Genomic DNA, 24038 nt, shown 5'->3' on the forward strand with positions numbered 1-24038 from the left:
TCCAGTTGATCCAAAGTCTCACTGCCACCCCAGTCTGCTTTAATTTCCCCCTTATACATGAATGAATTTTCACTCGTCATTTCAGTCTGTATACATAAAATCATAAATGAAAGAGACCAGTAAAATCTCTGAAATTGTGTCATTTCATTTGTAGATGTACCTGCACCTGGGTTTCAGGCTGGATCCCCCATTTTTCATTCTATGCTGAGGTGTTATTCCAGAACATGGAGAGCTTCAGCAATTCTATTCATATGTAAGGGGGAATTTAAAGTAGACTGGAGCGGCAGTGAGAATTTGGATCACGAAGGGAGGCATGCCAGGGTACTCATGCTGTTGGGCAAACTGCTGTGCCGAGGTGGATTAGTGGCTGACACACCTGCCTAGTAAGCAGGAGACGCGGGCTCAGTTCCCTCGACCTTGGTACAAATAAATTTTCACTTCCCACTGCAGCATATATACATAATATCATACATAAATGAGCGGTAACATATTTGTTCAGTACAACATGCTTGACAATTCCTATTAAAAGATGAATTGTCAACTGAATTGTAACTTTGTTTCTGTAATTTAATGATGATTGATACAATACTCATTGCTCTATGGCATGTGTTGTATCTCTGAACCAGGGTGAGACACTGTGGAATAACTGCCAAATCAGCAGATACTGTAAAGGGAAGTAAGGCTGTTGTCATCAGCCTGACTTGTAGAGACACTGCATCTGTTCACTTTGTTTGTGTACACATACAAGTAAACAGTTTCCCACATAGTATGCTATTCTAAACTTGTTACACCGTACATCCCTCTCCCTGGACAAATGATGTCAATGAACTACAATGAACATTCATAGTTAAGAGCTAACTTTAACACGGTTAAGTAAAATTACTTACAACTTGTGCCTTTTATGTTGTTGCCTTTTAAAGTTCATGAAAAAGCTATTAACATATCTCCTCTGTAATAAGCATTGACTTAGCATCAATTTGATCAAGATTACATACACATCTTTACAAAGTAATCATTCATTTAATATCATTATGAATTCTCAAAGTACCTTAGGTTCATGAAACAGTTTGACCATCATTATTTCTTTGTATGTGTAGATTAGCCACAAAGTAGGCTAATAAAGCAGTCACATCTCTCTTTTAATCATTAATACTCCCGTTATTCAGGATGAGTACCTGATGTTTATTACAAGTTGTGTAACATAAAGTGAATATTGATCTTAATTATTATTTCTGCCATTCATTAACTACATCTGGAAGTTACTTGTGTTGCAGGTTTTATGTAAATGGACAAGAGAAGGGGTTCCACAATAGAAACTATTGAATGTGGAAAGTGGGAGGATATACAGGGTACTCTTGGTGGAGAAGAAGGAAAAATAATTGTAAATTTTTAAAAATGAAGACCCCAAAGAGAGATTCTCATCCCATCCATTCCTCTCCCCCTGTCCCTGGAATGTACTTCACTGAAGGGCTGGAGGATGAAGATGTTTGTCACTCCTGCAGAACAGTCAACCCCGACTTCACCTCCACAGACCCCAAACAGTGGTTCTAACACCCTGCAATTGATAGACTATGGAGATAGTCTTGAACAGTTTTGCTTTGCGCAAAATTCTACCAGGCGGCTTCCTCTTTCATTTCTTAGCCCCAATCCATATTCACCTACTATGTTTCCTTCTCTCCCTTTTCCTACTCTTGAATTCCAGTCACCCATGACTATTAAATTTTTGTCTCCCCTCACTACCTGAATAATTTCTTTTATCTCATCATACATTTCATCAATTTCTTCGTCATCTGCAGAGCTAGTTGGCATATAAACTTGTGCTACTGTTGTAGGCGTGGGCTTCGTGTCTATCTTGGCCACAATAATGCATTCACTATGTTGTTTGCAGTAGCTTACCCGAACTCCTATTTTTTTATTCATTATTAAACCTACTCCTGCATTACCCCTATTTGATTTTGTATTTATAACCCTGTATTCACCTGATCAAAAGTCTTGTTCCTCCTGCCACCGAACTTCGCTAATTCCCACTATATCTAACTTTAACCTATCCATTTCCCTTTTTAAATTTTCTAATCTATATAGGTATAGGTGAATGACTTACACTAAATTAAGCTAGCCTCCCCTAAAAAGTCTGTAGAAAGTCAACCTTCAAGCTCAGTTGATCAGTAAAGATTTAAATATCCCTGGTACAAAATTTTTAGTGAACAATTTTACTACCAAACATTCGGAATACATACAAAACATTACAAGATATGAGATGATATAGTTGTATACCATGCCTACATCAGATGCTATAAGAGATTGAGGCATTTATTATTATTATTGAGGATATTTTTTTGCCACATCTTTTCAGGCTGCACTTCTGCACATACAGATATGTAATACATCTACTCTTAGTTGCACTATCTTCAAATAAGCCCGCCTGGCTAGCCGCATGGTCTAACAAGCTGCTTCCCGAGCGGAAAGGTGTGCCAGTCCCCGGCACAAATCCACCTGGCGGATTAGTGTCGAGGTCCACTGGGTGCTGAACTGCACAATAACCCTGGGTTCAGTGTGGGGCAGCAGTGAGGCAGGTGGACTGCTGTGGTCTGTTGCGAGGTTGTGAACCACTGATGGCTACAGCAGGACAAAGCCTCTCCGTCATTTCATATATACACCTTCAAATAATAGAAGTCGTGCTTAGAACACTAAGCAATCTTTTATTACATGGCATTCTATATTTAATTAGTTATTGTTCCCTGCATTATAAACTTATATTATAAGTTGCTTCATAGTTACTCATTCTTTAACTTATCATATGCAAATGGGCTACAAAACTCAGGTAGGTTCATCTACTTTGGCATAAGCCTCAAAATAAATCCCGTTTTTGTGTGTGTGTGTGTGTGTGTGTGTGTGTGTGTGTGTGTTGTTTTTTTTTTTATTTTTTTTTTATATATATATATATAGAGAGAGAGAGAGAGAGTTTCAGAGGGAGCATTAAATAATGATTGACCGAAGCAGGTAAACGAGTACTGTATAAGGTGAATGGGCAACTCGGAGAGATGAAATAGTGAAATTAGCAGATGGTCATATAAGTAAAAAGAAAAAGCCTACTAAAGATCCGTGGATATTACAGGAGGTATTGAATTTAATTGATGAAATGAGAAAATATGTAAAGTGCAGCAAATGAAGTAAGTGGGTGAAAGGAAATACTAATGTCTAAAAAATGAGACTGACGGGATGTGCAAAATGGCTAAGCAGGAATGGCTAGAGAACAAATGTAAGGATATAAAGCATATATAACCAGAGGGAAAGTAGGTACTGCCTATAGGAAAATCAAAGAGGTGTATGGAGAAAAGAAAAGCAGCTGTATAAATATCAACACCTCAGATGAAACACCAGTACTAAGCAAAGAAAGGAAAGCTGGAGGTTAGAAGGAGTATATATAGGGGCTTTACAAAGGAAATAAACTTGAAGGCAATATTATAGAAAGGGAAATGGAAGTAGTTGAAGATGAGGTAGGAAATATAATAATGCGAGATGAATTTGACAGAGCACTGAATGACCTAAGTCAAATCGAGGCCCTTGGAGTAGATAGCATTCCCTCAGAACTTCCGATATCATTGGCAGAGCCAACAGAAAAAACTATTCCACCTGGTGTGCAAGATGTATAAGGCAAGTGGAATACTCTCAGACTTCAAGAAGAATGATAATTCCAGTTCCAGAGAAAGCAGGTGCTGAAAAGTTGTAAATGTTATTAAACTATATAAAACATGAGTGCAAAATACTAACATGAATTGTTTACAGAAGAATGAAAAAACTGATAGAGAAACTGACCTTAGGGAAGGTCAGTTTGTATTCCAGTGAAATGTAAGAACATGTGAGGCAATACTGATCCAACACTTTATCTCAGAAGATAGGTTAAAGAAAGGCAAACTTACCTTTATAGCATTCATCAATTTGGAGAAAGCTTTCGACAATGTTACTGGAATATGCTGTTTGAAATTCTGAAGGTAAGTAAAATACAGGGAGTAAGCATAGTAAAGGGCTAAGCATAGGTAAAATACAGGGAGTGAAATGTTGTTTACAAGTTGTAAAGATATTAGACAGCTGTTATAAGAGTTGCGGGGTGTGAAAGGGAAGCACTGGTTGAAAGGGGAGTGAGACAGGGTTGTAGCCTGTCCCCACTGTTGTTCAGTCTGTACAGTAAGCATGCAGTAAAGGAAACAAAAGAAAAATTTGGAGTAGAAATTTAAGTTCAGGTAGAAGAAATAAAAACTTTGAGGTGTGCTGATGACATTTAATTCTGTCAGAGACAGCAAAGAACTTGGAAGACAATTGAACAAAATGGACAATATCATGAAAGGATGATTTAACAAAAGGAAGAGAAGGGTAATGGAATGTAGTTGAATTAATTCTGGCAATGCTGAGGGAATTAGATTAGGCAATGAGACACTTAAGGTAGTAGATGAGTTTTGCTATTTAGGCAGCAAAAAAACTGGCTGTGGTTGAAGAAGAGATGATATAAAATGCAGACTAGTAATGGCAAGAAAAGTCTTTCTGAGGAAGATAAATTTGTTAACATCGAAAATAGATTAAAGTGTTAAGAAATCTTTTTGGAAGGTATTTGTCTAGAATGTAGCCTTTATGGAAGTAAAATGTGGGCGATGAATGGCTCGGATGAGAAGAGAATAGAAGCTTTTGAAATGTTGTGCTAGGGAAGAATGCTGAAAATTAGATGGATACATCATGTAACCAACGAGAAGGCTCTGGATAGAATTGGGGAGAATAGACATTTGTGTCATAACTGGACTAAAAGAAGTATTTGGTTGATACAACACATTTTGAGACATCAAGGAATCAACATTTAGTGTTGGAGGGAAGGGTGAGGGATAAGAATTGTAGAGGGAGATGAAGTAAGCAGGTTCAAAAAGATCTTGGTACCAGTAATTACTCGGAGTTGAGGAGGCTTGCACAGGGTAGAGTAGCATGAAGACCTGCAGCAAACCAGTCTACGGACTGAGTACCATAACAACAACAACAACAACAACAACAAGGCTTATGTCATTGTTTACCTATAGGACCACCTGTCCTGTTCAGTATACCACATATATATATGGGCTTAGTACCCTGTTTAATATTACATACTACTCAGCCTTCCTATCTTCTTGTATATTTTGAGATAACTTACTCCTAGTGTATTTAGAATACTTACATGATTGTTGAGCCCCTCATCTGCTGTATTAAGTGCACTCCTCTCTACATTATAATAAGTCATAATTTTATTTTTTTTCCTACATATGTGCTGCTGGCCATGAGTATACTTACATAGGTCTCCTCTTAATACTATCTGGATGTTAGCATGTCAAATAATTAATGTATAGGTAAGGGTACCTTTCCATTTCCTTCCCCATTTGACATGATGCTGCTAACAGCCAGTTTTTATTTAAAGAAAATACCCACCTGGATGATGTAGCTCTCTCACAGTCTAGGAATATTTGTTGGTCAAAATTTGCTAGTTTATGTGCATAGACGTTCACCTCATTAGTAACAAATATGCATTATGACTATTATACCAAGGTCAGAAGTAGTCAGCAAAATACGAATTATATAAATATATGCTGAACAAGTCTAAGTGCAGTAACAGTTAATCGGTTACCAACATGTCAGCAGTATAGTATTCAAAATTCATACTTCAGTTTGCATTGAATGTATGTAGCAAGAGTATGAAAGTAACTGGTGTATTGACAGCACCTTGCAATCAGTGAAATTTACTACCGCCTATTTGTAATCGTTCAGATTAATAACCTGCTTGATGGGAGTGATAGATTGTTGATGTCCATTTTCACAAAATGAAGCAACCAGAACAGATGTTGAAACAATAATATTTGATTGTGGATGCCCAATTTTGGAATAATATAATTCCATCTTCTGGCTTACAATAAAGCGCAGATGAACTGAGGTTGTTTTGCACTGTATGTCATGTGCGGAACAAAAGCTCTGTGTACCGCATTCAGAGAGTGGGAAACATAGCGAAGTGACAGACCAGACGAGCAAGACAGTGATTGCTGTCACTTTCCTATGTTCCCTATTTTATAAAACAGGAAATGGAACTTTTGTTCCACAGATGACATCGGTGGAAGACAACTTTAGTTCATGTGCACTGTATTGTAGGATAGAAGATGGAATTATATTATTCTGGGACCAGTTGTAAACTATAAAATATTATTGGTTCAACAACTGTTGTGGTTGTTTCATTTTGTGAAAATGGACATGTAGAGTTACGGTTGCACTAAGGAAAGAACTCTTTGTATATTGTTAATGTATCATTACATCACAGTATGTACTTCATTCACATAACAACTTTAGCTAGGAATGCTATCTTCTGTCATGAGACACACCTCATATGACCTTGTACACACTTTGTGTATTACTAATTAAGTAACATATAGGTTCTGAAGCATAGTAGCTTCTAAATTTCATTACTCGATATATGGTTATGCATAATGTTATTGTGTGTTCTTTTCTTTTCATAGCACTGTTCACTCTCTTCTCGTCATGTATACAATATATAAAGAAAATGTAGTTTCAAAGAAGACAATAAAAGAGTAAGAGACATTTATATGAAATCTAAACTGAAATATATATATATCAGACAGCTGGGAACCTAGTGGGCATTAATCCACTTAGTCCATACATTAACTATCATTCCTGTGTGCCTATGGCATTGAAAAGAGTATCCCAAGACAACATTTTGGACACCTTAAGCAACCCACACTTCTCAGTTCCCTTAATATATGCATGAGGACGTCTACCTTCAACTTCAAATGTGTCTTTTTGCCTTCTTGTATCTAGGACCAAAATATTTGAAATCAGTATGTGACTTAATATAAAGTCTAAACATAACTGCATAACTGAATCTAACTCCATACTTTTTGAAAGTAGTCAGTTTACTAAATATTACATATAAATTATTAGCCTTGGAAAATCCTGGCCTCAGCTGTCATTATTCTTTGTCCCTCACCCTCTAGCCCCTTCCCTATTCCCATTTCAGCACTACACAGTCCTCTGGCCCACCAATGCACCCACAGTGTTTTTACCTTTCTCCTTTTCCGCTAGCCCTCCCCCCTCCCCTCCCCCTCTCTCTCCTTCGTCTAACCTTCCAACTGCACCTATCTGCCCTACCCTCTCTCCACTTCGTTCTTGCATGCTCCCACAAGCAGCATTTTACCATCCCTCACCCCTACTCTGCTATGCGTCCCGTCTCCCCACCTAAGCCTTCTCCTTACCCCCACCACCTGGTCATGTCTCCTGTCATGCAGCTGCTTGCAGTCTGGTTTCAGCAACCAGAGACTGTGGTCGTGGTCGTGTGTGTGTGTGTGTGTGTGTGTGTGTGTGTGTGTGTGTGTGTGTGCGCGCGCACACACACACACACAGTTTACTTATGTCAGAATGTAAATTCTCTGCCAATTGTTAATTATCTCTCTATTTCCTTGATGAAATTCTTTAGTACGCGCGCGCATGATTAGTCTATTTTTTTTACAAAATACAAAATAATCAGTACACAACCTCAGGTAACACAAATCTAGTCAATAACATTGAAACCCTTGGTTAAATGTGTATCCCACCAGTTTAATTGCAGTTCTGCATCAAAATCAGATTCCAAAATATACTTAATTAGGCACCATTTCTGGGAAAAGATATGACATTGGGTTGAATCTTCAGTTCAAAGGAAGGACTATTACACTCCTCCAAAGGTGCGAAGTTGGAACAAATTCATGTCTGAGGTTTGTTTGTACATAATATTTAGTTCTACAAAGTCTGTAGTTAATAGACTTGTGACAGATCAGGCAGTTTACTTATGTCAGAATGTAAATTCTCTGCCAATTGTTAATTATCTCTCTATTTCCTTGATGAAATTCTTTAGTACATACAGTTAAAATATTGTTTCGACAGCATACCACATCAGCGGTGGTGGCTAATGTGTCATTCACTTTTCCAATACGTCATCCCAATTATCTGTTTGCTCTTATCAACTCTACAAAGTCAGTGCCAAATTGTTTTGCACTTGTGTTTAACTTATAAATTTTATCACCTAAAGCTTTTAAACTTGGGTCAATAATACCTAGGTTAGTATCTGATTTGCTAATAAGATATTTATTAAACCACTTGAACAATTCTTTCATATCTTGCTCCATTCTTTGGATCAGTACAAGTATACAGTAAAAGTGATGCCAGATTTACAACTACTCCTCCAGTGCTGTCAGTTGTCCCAGTGTATTGGCAACTTCATTGAAAAAGTCGAAAAACTTTTATTGCCAAACTCACTTCTAATTAGTCCATAACATACACCTTCACCACCATACAACAACAATGGAAGTTTAGTTTGGAGTGAATACAGCTCACCAAATTTCCTTACCTATCTCTCTGCCTCATCGTGATGCCAATAGGAAGCTAGACTGATGTGATGGTCAGACTGCATTGTTGATGGCGAGTGGACAGCTGCTGCTCTAGGTTGATGAGCTTGGTGTAATGACTGTCGGTTACTGGGCATCATATTGAACTGACAAGGCAATTGTAGTACTTGGGAATTGCTGTCAGGGATTAACCGACTAGTGGACTGATAAAATTCTTCTTTGATGTTGTTGTTATCATTATATTTAATGACTGCTCATCAAAAAATTTATTCTTCTTTAATCTATTCAAATGTAGTGTTGTTAATTGCTTTTGCATTACTATGTAATTTCGGCTGTCAATGTGGTTATTTAGGACAGTAGCAATATGTTTTGGTGAAATTTTTCTTCAAAATTGATATTTCCTTAGTAGTTTGTAATTAATTTATTCTGCTTCTGCAAATTTTGTCAATTTTCCAACTCACAAATCTTCTGCATCCTGTCATGTCACCAGAATGAAATTATTTTCTCAGCCCTATCATATAACTGAGCCAGAATGAAACGTTCCTGTTTCTGGTGTGAGGCAGTTTGTGAGTGACTTTTCTTTGGCCACTGTTAATCAGTAATTCTGTCTCACTGCATCTTAAATGCATTTCAGAATAACCATGTAATTCGTTGGGTAGTGTGTACTGCTTCACCTCCGCAAGTTCTTCAATGCTACTGGCTGAAAAGTCATATCTACTTTTAATTCTCTACTAATGATTTAGAATATGTCATCAGAAATTGGGTGATATCAAGTCTTCTCTTTTACAGTGCAGTAACACTTAATACATATGAACATACATGCATGCAGTGAGCTCTAACATAATACTCACTATGTACAGCATGCATGACAGTTCCTGTCAAAAAAATGACTCAAAACTCAACTATAACTTTTCTTCCTGTGATGTAATAAAGATCATCACGATACTCATTCTGTGACAAGCAGTGTGTCACTGGGCCAGGACAAGACTGCATAGAATAATCGCCAAATTAGCAGGTACTGCAAAGTGTAGTAAGTCTCCTATCATTATCCCCCTTGCAGAGATGCTGCATCCATTTCCCTTCTTTACATACACAAGCTAGCAAACAAATCCTAACACTACAATTGTTATAAGTTTTCAGTATAACACATCTGTAGCTGTAATTGTGTGGACTCAAAACTAATCACGTTAATAAAATACCACCAAAAACAACAATTGAATGGAATATCCAGTATCATTACATTAATTAAATGCAGCTGAAAGTCAATAAAGATGAATAACACCAAAATATGATATTTAATTTAACTGTGGGGATATGTGCATGACCAATTGTGTTGTACAGTTTTTCATGTTGTAACATACTATTCTGATGTATTGATAAATGACCATTTTTGTAATTATGGTCACTTGTCAAATACAACTTTTTGGCCTCTGGAAATCTTGCAGTTGAGTGGATTAATCAGCAAAGCAAATAACTACTCCTTTTGATATGGTAACATTGTTAGGAATATTTAAGATTTTCTGCAAAGATCCCTCACTAGGTCTTTGAGAAAGGTGATAAAACATGAAAATGTGTCTTTGAGAGCATAAATTAATAGTAATGTTGACTATTGTACAGTTATTGTTGAAATCAAATTGGGGTAGAGGTGTCAGCATAACACTGTCCCCAAAAAAGTGAGAAATTTTAAGGAATAAAAAATTATGTGGTCAGCCAAATTTTATTAGTGAATACTCACAAACATCACTCTTAAAATTTCAGGATTTTAATAGTAGCCTTGTTATTTCATGAAAGTGTAGTGAGAATTGATGTTTATTTCACTTCCTAGTGAAATATCTTGTTATTTATTGAAAAGATGGTTTTCTTCATAAGTATATTTTCTTTTACATTTGAACAGGTGGCACTTGCTTTTTGTGGTACACATATGCTCGAATCCGTAAAGAACTTAATGCAACTCCGGCAAATCAAATTCTTGAGGAATCTGTTCAGAATGAGAGTGCATTCCTTGCATATTCAATCATTGCCACAATTATAACAGTAAGTAATTATTTTTCCACATAGAATGGAGAAGTCTTGGTATCAAGATAAATGGTGATGTATCATAAAATAGTTTGGTAATGGTGTAAGGTACGTTGTTAAATTTATCCTTGTCGCTTCTTTTAGAACAATATGCATCTACTAAAGAAATTAACATTTTTCTTATACATCTTAGACACAAATCATTAAGAATATCTGTTCCACCACACTAATTAGTTAGTTACTTTCATGTTCCATGGATCATTTTGCATGATAAATCGTCATGATGTGGAATGAGTCATTTTACATCCATATCAAAAATTGTTTTGTACTTCTATTTGTACTCTGAACATCACCATACTTTTTTATTTTGTTTATTTATTTATTTCCCCAAAATGAAAACAAGATATACAGATTGAGTTGGCAATTCCTACCCACCACCTTTTACACATTACAAACATAGAAATTCTTTTACGGAATAGAAAGATTTATCAGGGAGAAACTTTTATTTTCAAATTTTACCTTGCTGTCTGTTAGACATTTTATATCAGTTGGTAAGTGGTCAAAAATATTTGTTGCAGCATTGTGCATCCCTTTCTGTGCTAAAGGCAACCTTAATGTTGAGTAATGTTATTTTTTCTTCTAGTATTGTAATTATGTACCTCATTGTCCCTTTTAAACTGTAGTGGATTATTTACAGCAAATTTCATGAGGGAATAAATATACTGTGAAGCAGTAGTTAGAATGCCCAACTTCTTAAACATGTCTAATAGATGATAGCAGGTGAGCACCACATATTCTTACAGCACATTTTTGGGTAATGTAGACCTTCTTTCTTAAAAATGAGTTACCCCGGAACATTATTCCATATGACATTACTGAATGAAAATATGCAAAATATTTCAACTTACTGATATGTCTCTCCCCAAGATTTGCAATTAGTCTTAAGTGCAAATGTGGCTGAACTAAGTTGCTTTAGGATTTCAAAAATGTACTTTGTCTAATTTAAATTCTCAACAGTATGGACCCACAAGAATTTTGAAGTTTCCACCCTATTATTATTTCCTCACCATGTGTTACACTTATCATTGGTATATTACCACTACATGTGCAGAACTGAATATGATGTTTCTTTGTGAAATTGAGGATGAGACTTTTCACAGAAAATCAGTCAATGATACTTTTAAGAACTTTGTTCACCATTTCTTCCATTTCCGTATGTATACCGTATTTACTCAAATCTAAGCTGCACTCGAATCTAAGCTGCACCTGAAAAATGAGACTCGAAATCAAGGAAAAAAATTTTCCCGAATCAAAGCCGCACCTGAAGTTTGAGACTCGAAATTCAAGAGGTGAGAAAAGTTTTAGGCCACACCTCCAAATCGAAACAAAGTTGGTCCATTGTAATATGAGACACAATTTAGGTCGAATAAATGACGATACAGCTACAGTAGTTTGGTTCGAGTCGTAAGCTTAGCAGTTAAGATGCACCAGGTAGCCATTGCTATGCGTCAGTCGCTCCGTCTGTATTTATACGGGTACCCTTCCTTTTTCACGTGCTTCATCTGGTTTGAATTGATTCCTTATTTTTCTTTGATCTGATAAGTGCCGTTCTCTTTGTTATAGGTGTTTACATCACTCTAAGCTGAAAATGCATTACTGTACTGTCATGCATTGTTTGTCGTATTCTGATAATGAGTGTTTACGACCTGTCACCGTTCGCGGCATGGCTTGCTTTTGTGCGCGCTACCGCCGCTTAGGCGCTTACAATTAAAAAAAAAAAAGAGAGGAATCGTCTCATTATCGAAACAATGACAAGAGACTGCTATTTGTTGTTACTTACACTGCTGCTTTTTGTTGTTACTTACACTGCTGCTTTCTTTGTTAATGATCAACAAGAACCAAATAATAGGCTGCGTATGATAGAAGATGTTCTGAACGAGAGTTTAGCAAAAAATTTTCTCAGTTTGAAAATCTTTGCCGTGCTTCAATTCTGACTGTATCACTATTAGTTGTGGCGGCACCTACCAACATTTTTCAGAACTTCCACTTACTTTGCACTCGATTCTAAGCCGCTGACGGTTTTTTGGATTACAGAAAACGGAAAAAAAGTGCGGCTTAGATTCGAGTAAATACGGTACTGGGAGTGGTTACAATACTGGTGTCATCTGCAAAAAGAACTAATTCTGCTTGTTGTGCATTAGATGGTAGATCATTTACATATATGAGAAACACTAGTGAACCTAAGATTGAGCCTTGGGGAGCCCCATACGTGATTTCTCCCCAGACAGAATTATGTCCCTGGATTCTGTTGGTTGAATTACTACTAATTGCATCTTTCTGCATTCTTTTGGTTAGATGTGACATAATCCATATCACCTATAAAACTTCAATTTATCTAGGAGTATACTATGATTCACACAATCAAATGCCTTGGATAGGTCACAGAAAATACCTATCGGTGCTATTTTGTTATTTAATCCTTGTAATATCTGGTAAGCGAACATGTAAGTGGCATTCTCAGTAGAGTAACCCTTCTGTAACCCAAACTGTGATTCGCTAAAATATTATTGTTGCCAAGTTGAGATACTATTCTAGAATACATCAACTTTTCAGAAATTTGGAAAATGATGTTAGCAGTGAAATAGGTTGGTAGTTGTTGATGTCACTTTTATCATCTTTGTTAATGAGGGATTTAACAACAGCATATTTTAGTCCCTCTGGAAAAATGCCTTGAGTTAGTGATGCATTACATATTTCAGACAATACCGGACTTATTATATGGGAGCAAATCTTTAGTACTCTTTGGAAACACCATCAAAACCAGAAGAGCTTTTATTCTTGAGAGAATGTATGACTCTCTTAATTTCAGAAGTAGAAGTTGGTGGTATATTCATATGAAGTAATTTTTTCAAACAGTGGAAAATCCAGGATGGAATGTAAAAAGACGAGAGAAGGAAAGTTGCTACTCACCATATAGCGGAGATGCTGAGCCACGATAGGCACAATAAAAAGATTCACACAATCAACAAGCTGTCTGTCTGCTTGAGCGGCCACCGACAAACTGCGGCCAAAAAACAAGTGGTCCACGCTGTAGCTGAACACGCTGCCAAACATGGTACTCCTCATCTCAATGACTGCTTCACAGCCTGTGCCATATGGATCCTTCCCACCAACACCAGCTTTTCCAAATTGCGCAGGTGGGAACTTTCCCTGCAATACATCCTACGTTCCTGTAACCCTCCTGGCCTCAACCTTCGTTAGTCACTGTCCTCACCCATCCAGCCCCCTCCCTGTTCCCATTCCAGCACTACACAGCCATCATTTCACCGCCACACCCAGTCTTTTAATTTCTTTTTATTTCTCTCCTTTCCACTATCTGCCCCCTCCCCCCTCCACACCTTCTCTCCTGCTCTCCGTCTAAACTGCAGCACTTCACTGTCTGCCACTTCCACCATACTACCCCTCCTCCTCCCTGCCCCAGCCTCCTCCATACTCCCACCCAGTCGCCACTCCCATCATGCACTGGTGCTGCTGCTCGCAGTGTAATTTCAGTTCTCTGAGACTGCAGACGTGTGTGCAAGTTGCATTTACAGGAGTGTGTGTGCGTATGTGTCTACTGGTGACAAAGGCCTTAATGGCCGAAAGCTATAATTGTGTGAATCTTTTTATTGTATCTATCATGGCTCAGCATCTCTGCTATATGGTGAGTAGCAACTTTCCTTCTCTCGTATTGAAGTAATTTTTTGACAGTTACCTCTTCAGCATATTGCTGTGATCTTTCTCTTGCACTGTTGGTCCCTCGACTTTCTACTATGTTATTAAGTGATTATTAAATACATTTGCTACCTATGGCTCGTCATTTATAACCCTTCCATTCAATTCAATAGTAATATCCTCTTTGGTGGTTGGTTGTCCTTTGTCTTGCTTCACTATATTCCATATTGCCTTAACTCTGTTGTCAGACATTCTGATTTCTGACATTATGTGCATGTGATTTTTTAATGACCTTTATTAGTAATTTTGAGTATTTTTTGTAGTGCGCAACTACTGCATGGTCTCTACTTGTTCTTGCCAAAAGATACATTTCCCTTTTTCCTTTCACAAGATACTTTAATCCACTTAGTGATCCATGTTTTTTTACATGGCTGTTTAATGTTCCTTCTGATTAGCTTATGCGGAAAGCTATTTTCAAATACTGATATGAATTTACCTTGGAATAGATTTTTGGGACCTTATCTCTCCGATTCATCTTGTCTTAACTTTATTCTCTCTTGCTAATTTTTTTGTTTCACTTTTTATAACCAACCTTCTTTGCTGCATTTCTATGTACCCTTACCTCAATTTAACTCTGGTAGCAACTTCTGTACTTCCTGCTGTGCTTCTTCTCCATCTCTGTGGAATTTGCTACCATCTTTCACATCCTTCACCCTTGCTGACCGCAGATGACCTTACACATCCATTACACAGTGTATTCCAAAAGTGTTATGGAGGAGGGAGTGTGAGGAGAAGTACAAGAGTTTAAAAGTGCTGAAAGCAGTCATCCCCCCTCTCCCCTCTACCCCCTCCCCCTCTTACCTCACACCCTTCCACTTCTACCCCCTTCCACTTCTACCCCCTTCCACTTTCTACCCCCTTCCACTTTCTACCCCCTTCCACTTTCTACCCCTCCCCCTCTGCCCCCTCCCCCTCTGCCCCTCCCAGCATCTGATACACCTATCTGTATGAAGGGGTAGGACGCGTGGTTTGGTTGGTATGCATAGATCATAATTTTTCCTTCCAAGTGTGGTAGCATACGACATGAAGCAAAGCTGCAGTGTGTTACCCCACACTGAGCATACTTTTGGTTATGTCGAAAACCTGCAGTGTCACACTTGACCCTTCATTATTAGGAAGGTATATAAAGCACAAAATAAGAAATCCTTTGAGACAAGACCTCTTTGTGCTTTTTCTTCTTTTACTTCTTAAACATGGTAAAAAGTCACACAAAATGAAATAAATAAATAAAAGGTAAATCATAACTCAAACATTAAAATTCTTAAACTCCCCAGTAATGGTTTCCATGAGTTTTAGGAAAAACATCTTCCAGTAACATCTGACCTTGTTATTGCAGACATATCTGACCTTGTTATTGCATACATAACACAAGAAAGTGAGAATCTCTAGATATTTAAAAAAATAGCCTAATTAATTACTAATCCTACAACTTAGCTGCTTATCTACATTTGAGCACACCTTTTAGTTGCAGGTGAAGTAGCTTTTTTCATTTTGAAGAGGTTTCTTTTGTTACAGATGTAGAAAACTGTTTTACTGTGACATGTATCTGTCGTGTCAGTAGAAAATAAACAGTAGCTGTGTGATGTAACTGTGAAAGCAGCAGTTTTCTTGGTGTTTTTACAATAAGCACAAACAGTTATAGATTTTGATGATAATTGTTAGTGAAATACACACACACACACACACACACACACACACACACACACACACACACACACACACACAAATTACCTAAATGAATCCAGTTCCCACCATTTATCACACAATAATTTAGTCCCAAATGTGTCAGTGTGAAGAGCTCAGCCAATTTCAGATCACCTGGCATCTGAATTAATACTTTTAAAACACTGTGTTCAGGTATAACAGAAGTAAATGGCATGAAATCCAGATTAGATCAGCATTCAATCTTAAAGGAGGGTGAAAACCCATTCAGCCATGAAAAACAGATATATCCACAACACTCCTTTCATTCTAAGGAGGTACCTCAAGCAAGAGAGGATTCCTACCAGGCAAATATTGCATTATACCAATGTTTTGTCCTCTGCCAAAAATTGTGAAAAAAATACAGTATTTAGTGAAAGACAGTTTTGGCTTGACAGTACTCAGTGTATACAACATGCCGTGTGAAAGTGACAAAAATAATGTAGGACAGACAGTATGCCTAGTGTCTAAGGACTCCACTGAACATAAACAGCACAAGTTCAAAAACTTTTGAAAAGTCATCAGCAGTGGAACATAATGTTGCCCAAGTGCAGATATCGCCTCCTTGGGTGACGTCGCTCCACCTATAGTAAGCACTGTGTAAGAGGCAAGCATTAGCCTCAACAGTCAATCATCTTCTGATGAAGAGAATGGGTCTAATCCTTGAATGGTGAAGTTACATACTCAGTTATGATGCTTCTTGAAACTGTAAGATAATTTTATTCTGTGATGTAATGTTTTGTCATGTAGACATAATGCTCTTCCGGAAGTTATCGGATAAACTGTTCTCGACCTTAACCCTTTATCTTTCTGCGACAAATTACTGCAGGCTTGAAACACACTGTTTGTAAGTTTTAGTAGATCACATACACTTGAGTAAAATTATTTTTAAGACACTTCATATGCAGGTTTTGGATTCCTGTATTATTTTCGCCATTAATGAATGATCTTTATCTTATCAGGCTTTACTGTTTTAATGACAGTGATGAAGTGCAGGATTTTTTTTTTATTTGTGCATTGAAAATGCGCCTGATGGTATCAGCATTGTCTGCAACAATCCACACATCCAGTAACAGGACACTTCTGAGATTTTCAGCCTTTGACAGCAACTCCATAGTACTGTTTCATTTGTATTGCATGCTGTCCAAATTATCTCAATTACTTTGTTACGTTTTCAATGGACCATGGATCATTTTGCATGATAGATCGTAATGATGTGGAAGAACTAATTTTATATTCACAACAGAAATTAATTTATACATATCGTTACATACTCAGTTATGATGTTTCTTGAAACTGTAAGATCATTTTATTCTGTGATGTAATGTTTGTCATGTAGACATAATGCTCTTCCGGAAGTTATCAGATAAACTGTTCTCAACCTTAACCCTTTATCTTTCTGCGACAAATTACTGCAGGCTTGAAACACACTGTTTGTAAGCTTTAGTAGATCACATACAGTTGAGTAAAATTATTTTTAAGTCACTTCATATGCAGGTTTTGGATTCCTGTATTATTTTCGCCATTAATGAATGATCTTTATCTTATCAGGCTTTACTGTTTTAATGACAGTGATGAAGTGCAGGATTTTTTTTTTTTTATTTGTGCATTGAAAATGCGCCTGATGGTATCAGCATTGTCTGCAACAATCCACACATCCAGTAACAGGACACTTCTGAGATTTTCAGCCTTTGACAGCAACTCCATAGTACTGTTTCATTTGTATTGCATGCTGTCCAAATTATCTCAATTACTTTGTTACGTTTTCAATGGACCATGGATCATTTTGCATGATAGATCGTAATGATGTGGAAGAACTAATTTTATATTCACAACAGAAATTAATTTATACATATCGTTACATACTCAGTTATGATGTTTCTTGAAACTGTAAGATCATTTTATTCTGTGATGTAATGTTTGTCATGTAGACATAATGCTCTTCCGGAAGTTATCGGATAAACTGTTCTCGACCTTAACCCTTTATCTTTCTGCGACAAATTACTGCAGGCTTGAAACACACTGTTTGTAAGCTTTAGTAGATCACATACAGTTGAGTAAAATTATTTTTAAGTCACTTCATATGCAGGTTTTGGATTCCTGTATTATTTTCGCCATTAATGAATGATCTTTATCTTATCAGGCTTTACTGTTTTAATGACAGTGATGAAGTGCAGGATTTTTTTTTTTTTTATTTGTGCATTGAAAATGCGCCTGATGGTATCAGCATTGTCTGCAACAATCCACACATCCAGTAACAGGACACTTCTGAGATTTTCAGCCTTTGACAGCAACTCCATAGTACTGTTTCATTTGTATTGCATGCTGTCCAAATTATCTCAATTACTTTGTTACGTTTTCAATGGACCATGGATCATTTTGCATGATAGATCGTAATGATGTGGAAGAACTAATTTTATATTCACAACAGAAATTAATTTATACATATCGTTACATTCTGAACACTTCTAAGTTTTTTTTACTAAAAGAAAAAAGACATACAGATTTGATTAATTCCTAACCACCAACTTTTACACATTACAGTAATGGAAATTCTTCTACAGACTGGAGGAGTTGTCAAGGAGAAACTTCCTCAGTTTGTTTAAAAATTTTGCTTTGCTGACTCTCAAACATTTTATATCACTGGGTAAGTGATTAGAACTTTTGTTGCAACATTTTGTGCTGCTTGTTGCGCTATCTACAACCTTAATGTGGAGTAGGGAATGTCATTGTTCCTTCTCGTATTGTTAATATGTACTTAATTGTTCCTTTTGAGCTGTAGTGAGTTATTTACAACAAACTTCAAGAGGGGAAAAAATACCCTGTGAAACCAGTTTACAGAATACTCAACTCCTTAAACAGGTGTCTGTAAGATGATTGTGGGTGAACACCATGTTTATTCTTACAGCACATTTTTTTGCAATGAAGACTTTCTTTCTTAAACACGAGTTGCCTCAGAACATTATTCTATATGACATCATTGAATGAAACCATGCAGAATATTTCAACTTACTGATATGCCTCTCCCCAAGATTTGCAATGAGTCTTAAGTGCAAATGTGGCTGAACTAAGTTGCTTTAGGAGTTCCAAAATGTACTTTTTCCAATTTAAATTCTCATCAATATGGACACACAAGAATTTTGAAGTTTCCACCCTATTATTATTTCCTTACCATGTGTTACACTTATCATTGGTATATTACCACTAGATGTGCAGAGCTGAATATGATGTGTCTTTTTAAAATTGAGGATGAGACCTTTCACAGGAAATCAGCCAATGATACTTTTAAGAACTTTGCTTACCATTTCTTCTGTTTCTGCATATATGCTTGGAATGGTTACAATACTAGTGAATTAACTGCACTTGTATATTAGATGGAAGATTATTTATATGTATAAGGAACAATAGCAGACCTAAGATTGAGTCTTGGGGAACCCCATACGTAATTTCTTCCCAGTCACAGATGGGTCCCCAAACAACATTGACTGGCACAAAAAATGTAACACCCAATAAATGAGGTATAATCATTGTGTAATTATCTATTTAATCAAAGTGAAGCACTTCAATCAATTTTTTGAGACATGGTATGTTATTGGCATTATATTGTAAGCAAACAATGAAGTGTTTGTTTATTGCACTAGCCTCAGTTGTTGTTTCCCATACTACCTGGAAAACACATCACTGAATGTGAGCAAATAATGTTTTCCCCCTGTTGTAACGCTTACTGTTGTACCGTGAATTGTTCCCCATTCAGACACCCGTGTTTGCAGGAACTTTCCATGATTGTTGTAGCCAGCTGCTGTGGCCGAGCGATTCTAGGCACTTCAGTCTGGAACCGCACGACCACTACGATCGCAGGTTCGAATCCTGCCTCGGGCATGGATGTGTGTGATGTCCTTAGGTTAGTTGGGTTTAAGTAGTTGTAAGTTCTAGGGGACTGATGACATCGGATGTTAAGTCCCATAGTGCTCAGAGCCATTTGAACCATTTTTGATTGTTGTAATCAGCTTTCTGTAATAAACAAGCTGTGAAAGCTGTTGCTTTGGTGGAAGATGGCTGCAGCATGCATTATGTTGCAGAAGTGTTGAGGACTAAACCTTCCATGATTTCCAAAATGTACGAAGGTATGGGAAAACTGGATGCTTTTTTTTGTGGCGGCGTTCGTAGCGACAAACACTTCGCTGTAGAAACGGCTTACGAAGTCACCGCCACACTTTTAATAGCGGGCCGACCGATCCGCTGGAACAGTGAGCAGAAAGATGAAAACCCAAACACTCTGATTAAATAAAAGTCGGTACTTATCTTTATTAACGAAGATACAGAAACACAGTAGTGAACTCCGTGTCTACAGAAATCTGTCTAGTTCGAGTCGGAGCGGCTAGGTCAGCGTCGGCTGACGACAAACAACAACTCTGCTGCGATGAACACACAACTGACTAGCAAGTACACAAATCGGTGGTGAGTATACAACTGAGCGGCGAATACAGAACTGTCCTAGCGCTCGCGACTCCAGCGCTTAAGAAGCCAGAAGCCAGCGGTGGCGCGCGCAGACTTGCGGCGATTTCCTGTATCGCTGGCGCTGCTTATGCGGACAGCGTCCGGACTTTGATGCTGCCAACCTTTTGGCAGCGGGCTCGGTTGGCATTATTGGCTAGGATATAACACTTTGCAAGGAGACCAGGAATAGGTCGAGAAGAGCAACATCGAAGAAAGATGGCACTTCTTAAAACTTCAAGTTCTCTGCAACCGTCACACTACCACTATTGAAGGACGAAATGGACTACGCTAGGGATTAGTGAGAGAAGATTGGCTTTTTCCAATATTCAGTCCAGATGACCAGTTATATGTCCAGAACTCACTAGAGAGCATTGCACAGCTTGACCATGTTTCGCAAGGGAACATCTTGGCTGGACAGTAAAACAGTGGCATCAAGTCTTGTTCACCAATGAGTTATGATTTGGCCTCTGATCATCTGATGGAAGAGTGTGAGTCTGGAGAAGGCCAGGGAAAGGCATTCCTCTTGCAAATTCTCATCCAGATGTCTTTTGCGGATAGTTCTGTGATGGTGTGAGCAGGAATCAATACAGCTGCAAGGACAGGTTTAGGCTTCGTGGAGCATGGGAGCCTACCATATACCGGTATGTGAAGGAAATACTCTTGAAGCATGTTGTGCCTTTCTCTCCATATATTGGTGATGATTTTACACTAATGCATGACCACATGTTGTGAGAATTATGCAGGAGTTCTTGGATGAAACACGGATTCATGCTGTGGATTGGCCTGCTCAAAGCCCAGATTTGAATCCAATTGTGCACATTTGGATCAGCTGGGGATAAGAGCCCATCAGCACTATGCAGAGACCCTACAAGACCTAAGGAGTGCCCTCCTAGAAGAATAGGATATGATTCATCAACAGGACAATACCACCTTCACTCAGAGCATGCCTGGAAGGTTGAATGCCATCTTTGGTGCAAGAGGTGACATTACACATTTTTGGAAATGCGAACAGAGGTATCCGAAATTGTCTCCGAGGTCTGTGAAGTAAATTGTGAAGTGTATAACATCAAAACACATGTGCATTACCTTTATGCACTTACTCAAAATTTCTGTGAAGTGTGGATCTGTGGCTTAATTTGTTTAAAATCTTCTTTCTTTTTTCATTGTTGGACATTTAGATGGGACCATACCACAAAATTCCATCATAAGATAATGGATTAGTGTCATAAATGTGTCATAAATTTCAGTTTTTGTCAGAAGTTGAAGTGTTGCATTTTTCATGCCTGTTAGTGGATAGTGGTTGAATTACTAAGTACAACTTTGTGCATTCTTTTGGTGATATATGTCGTAGTCCATTGGTTGGCTATACCATCAATCCCATAAACTTCTATTTATTCACACAGTCAAATGCCCTAGATAGGTTACGGAGAATGCCAACTGGCACTATTTTATTATTTAATGCTTATAAAATCTTCTGAGTGAACATGTAACTGACCGAGCGAGGTGGCGCAGTGGTTAGACACTGGACTCGCATTCGGGAGGACGACGGTTCAATCCCGCGTCCAGCCATCCTGATTTAGGTTTTCCGTGATTTCCCTAAATCATTCCAGGCAAATGCCAGGATGGTTCCTCTGAAAGGGCACGGCCGACTTCCTTCCCTAATCCGATGAGACCGATGATCACGCTGTCTGGTCTCCTTCCCCAAACAAACAAACAACCAACCAACCAACCAACATGTAACTGACATTATCAGCAGAGCAACTCTTCTGAAACCGAAACACTCATTTTTTGAGGATATTATTGTTACTAAGGTGAGATTCTATTCTAGAATGCATCACCTCCTCAAAAATTTTGGAAAATGATGTCAGCAGTGAAATAGGTTGTTAGCTATTGACATCTTTCTTATCACTTTTCTAAAAGAGGGGTTTAACAGTGGCATATTTCAGTCTCTCTGTAGAGAGTTAGTGATCCATTACATATTTCAGATATGATTGGGTTTATTATATTCTTTAGTACTCTATAGGAAACACCATCAAAACCAGATGAGCTTTTCTTTTGAGAGACTGTATAGTTTTCTTCATTCGGAAGAAGTTAATGATACATTCATATGACTGAATTTTATCAGAGTTATTTTTTCAACATACTGCTGTAATTTTTCTGTTGAACTGTGTGCCCCTATGCTGTCTACTATATTTAAGAAATAATTATTAAATACATTTCCTCCCTGTGACTCATTATTTGTAGCCCTTCGGTTCAGTTCAATAGTGAAGTTAAGTAGTTGTGTGGCTATTTGTCGTACCTGTTGTTTCAATACATTTCCTACAGCCTTCAGTCTGTTGTTGGAACTACTGATTTCTGACAGACTGTTCACATTCCCTGATTTTTAAATAATGTTTCTTAGTAATTTAGAGTAGTTTTTGTAGTGTGCAACTACTGCAGGATCCTTACTTATTCTTGCCAAAAGATACATGTCCCTTCTTCTTTCACAAGATACTTTAATCCTTCTAGTGATCCATAGTTTTTTACTGCTATGAATTTATTCATAGAATAGATTAAATTTTATGTTGGCATTTGCTTCATTTTAAATTTCATCCCAGGTCATCTCCTGTAAATTATTCTTAAAAATATTTGTCCAGGAGTTATTCTGATTTCCATTGATGAGTATCCATACTGTAAGGCACTACGTTATTTATTCTAACTAACTGTGCATCATGATCAGAGACAGCTTTTGTTATTGGTTAAACAGTTATTTTCTTGAAAAAAAAAAACCAAAGAAAACATCAACATATGTGCTGGAAAGTTAATTATTGAGATAAAATTGTAGGCTCAAAATAAGATTTCCAATTCCTTTTTCCTATCAGCAGTTTTCAGGATCTGCTTCATGAGAATGAATACTTAGTACCCTTCAGTACTGCTTTGATTGATCAGTGGAGACAAGGAATATCACCTTAAAGTACCTGTTAGAAACAACTAATCACTAGCAATTTGAGTTATAGCTCTTATTTACAAGGGGAGAACATTTGAATGCCTCTCATGATTGAATCTCAACTGGTCAAGATTTTTGAAATTTACATGATCCATTATAATAAAATTTAGTCTTTAATTTGAAACACAACACCATTACATTAATTTCAGTAGGCTACGTCATTTACAATCCTTTTCTTAAGCATTAGAATTAAAAAAAAATCACCATTGTTAATGCAGCTGAGCAAACGTACATTTGTTTCAAACAAGAATTACCCCCACATCCCCCCCCTCCCTGCCCCCTGCGGGTCCGGGGGTAAGAATAGGCCCCTCGGTATTCCTGCCTGTCGTAAGAGGTGACTAAAAGGAGTCTCACACATTTCAGCCTTCATGTGATGGTCCCCTGATGGGAGGGGCGAAAGGCAAAGGATGGTAACAAGACTTATTTGCCCCATTTCCTAGTTTGTACAAGAGCTGATGGGGAGTCTTTCAAGACGATGAAGCCTCAGTTCTTTGTAGAGCATTTAGAGGACAAGTCTGGGGAGGCGGAGGGCTTGTCCAAAATGCACTCTCGGGCAGTTTTGATAAAAACAGCATCCTCTGCCTAGTCTTGGGCATTACTTGCTTGTGACAGGTTGGGGGATGTTTCTGTTACCATCATGCCCCATAAGAGCTTAAATATGGTCCAGG

The 24038-nt window shown here is 37.7% G+C and overlaps 1 protein-coding gene across 1 annotated transcript in view; it reads left to right on the plus strand.

Annotated features, from left to right (window-relative positions):
• The window catches only part of LOC126183801 (choline transporter-like 1), a 163146-nt gene that overhangs the window by 86864 nt on the left and 52244 nt on the right, over positions 1-24038 (plus strand). Inside the window, exon 8 of the mRNA XM_049926047.1 lies at positions 10291-10430. Coding sequence (XP_049782004.1) covers positions 10291-10430 — 140 coding nt within the window. The remainder of the gene's footprint in view (positions 1-10290; positions 10431-24038) is intronic.

Source organism: Schistocerca cancellata, chromosome 1 (assembly GCF_023864275.1).
Source record: "Schistocerca cancellata isolate TAMUIC-IGC-003103 chromosome 1, iqSchCanc2.1, whole genome shotgun sequence".
Taxonomy (NCBI): domain Eukaryota; kingdom Metazoa; phylum Arthropoda; class Insecta; order Orthoptera; family Acrididae; genus Schistocerca; species Schistocerca cancellata.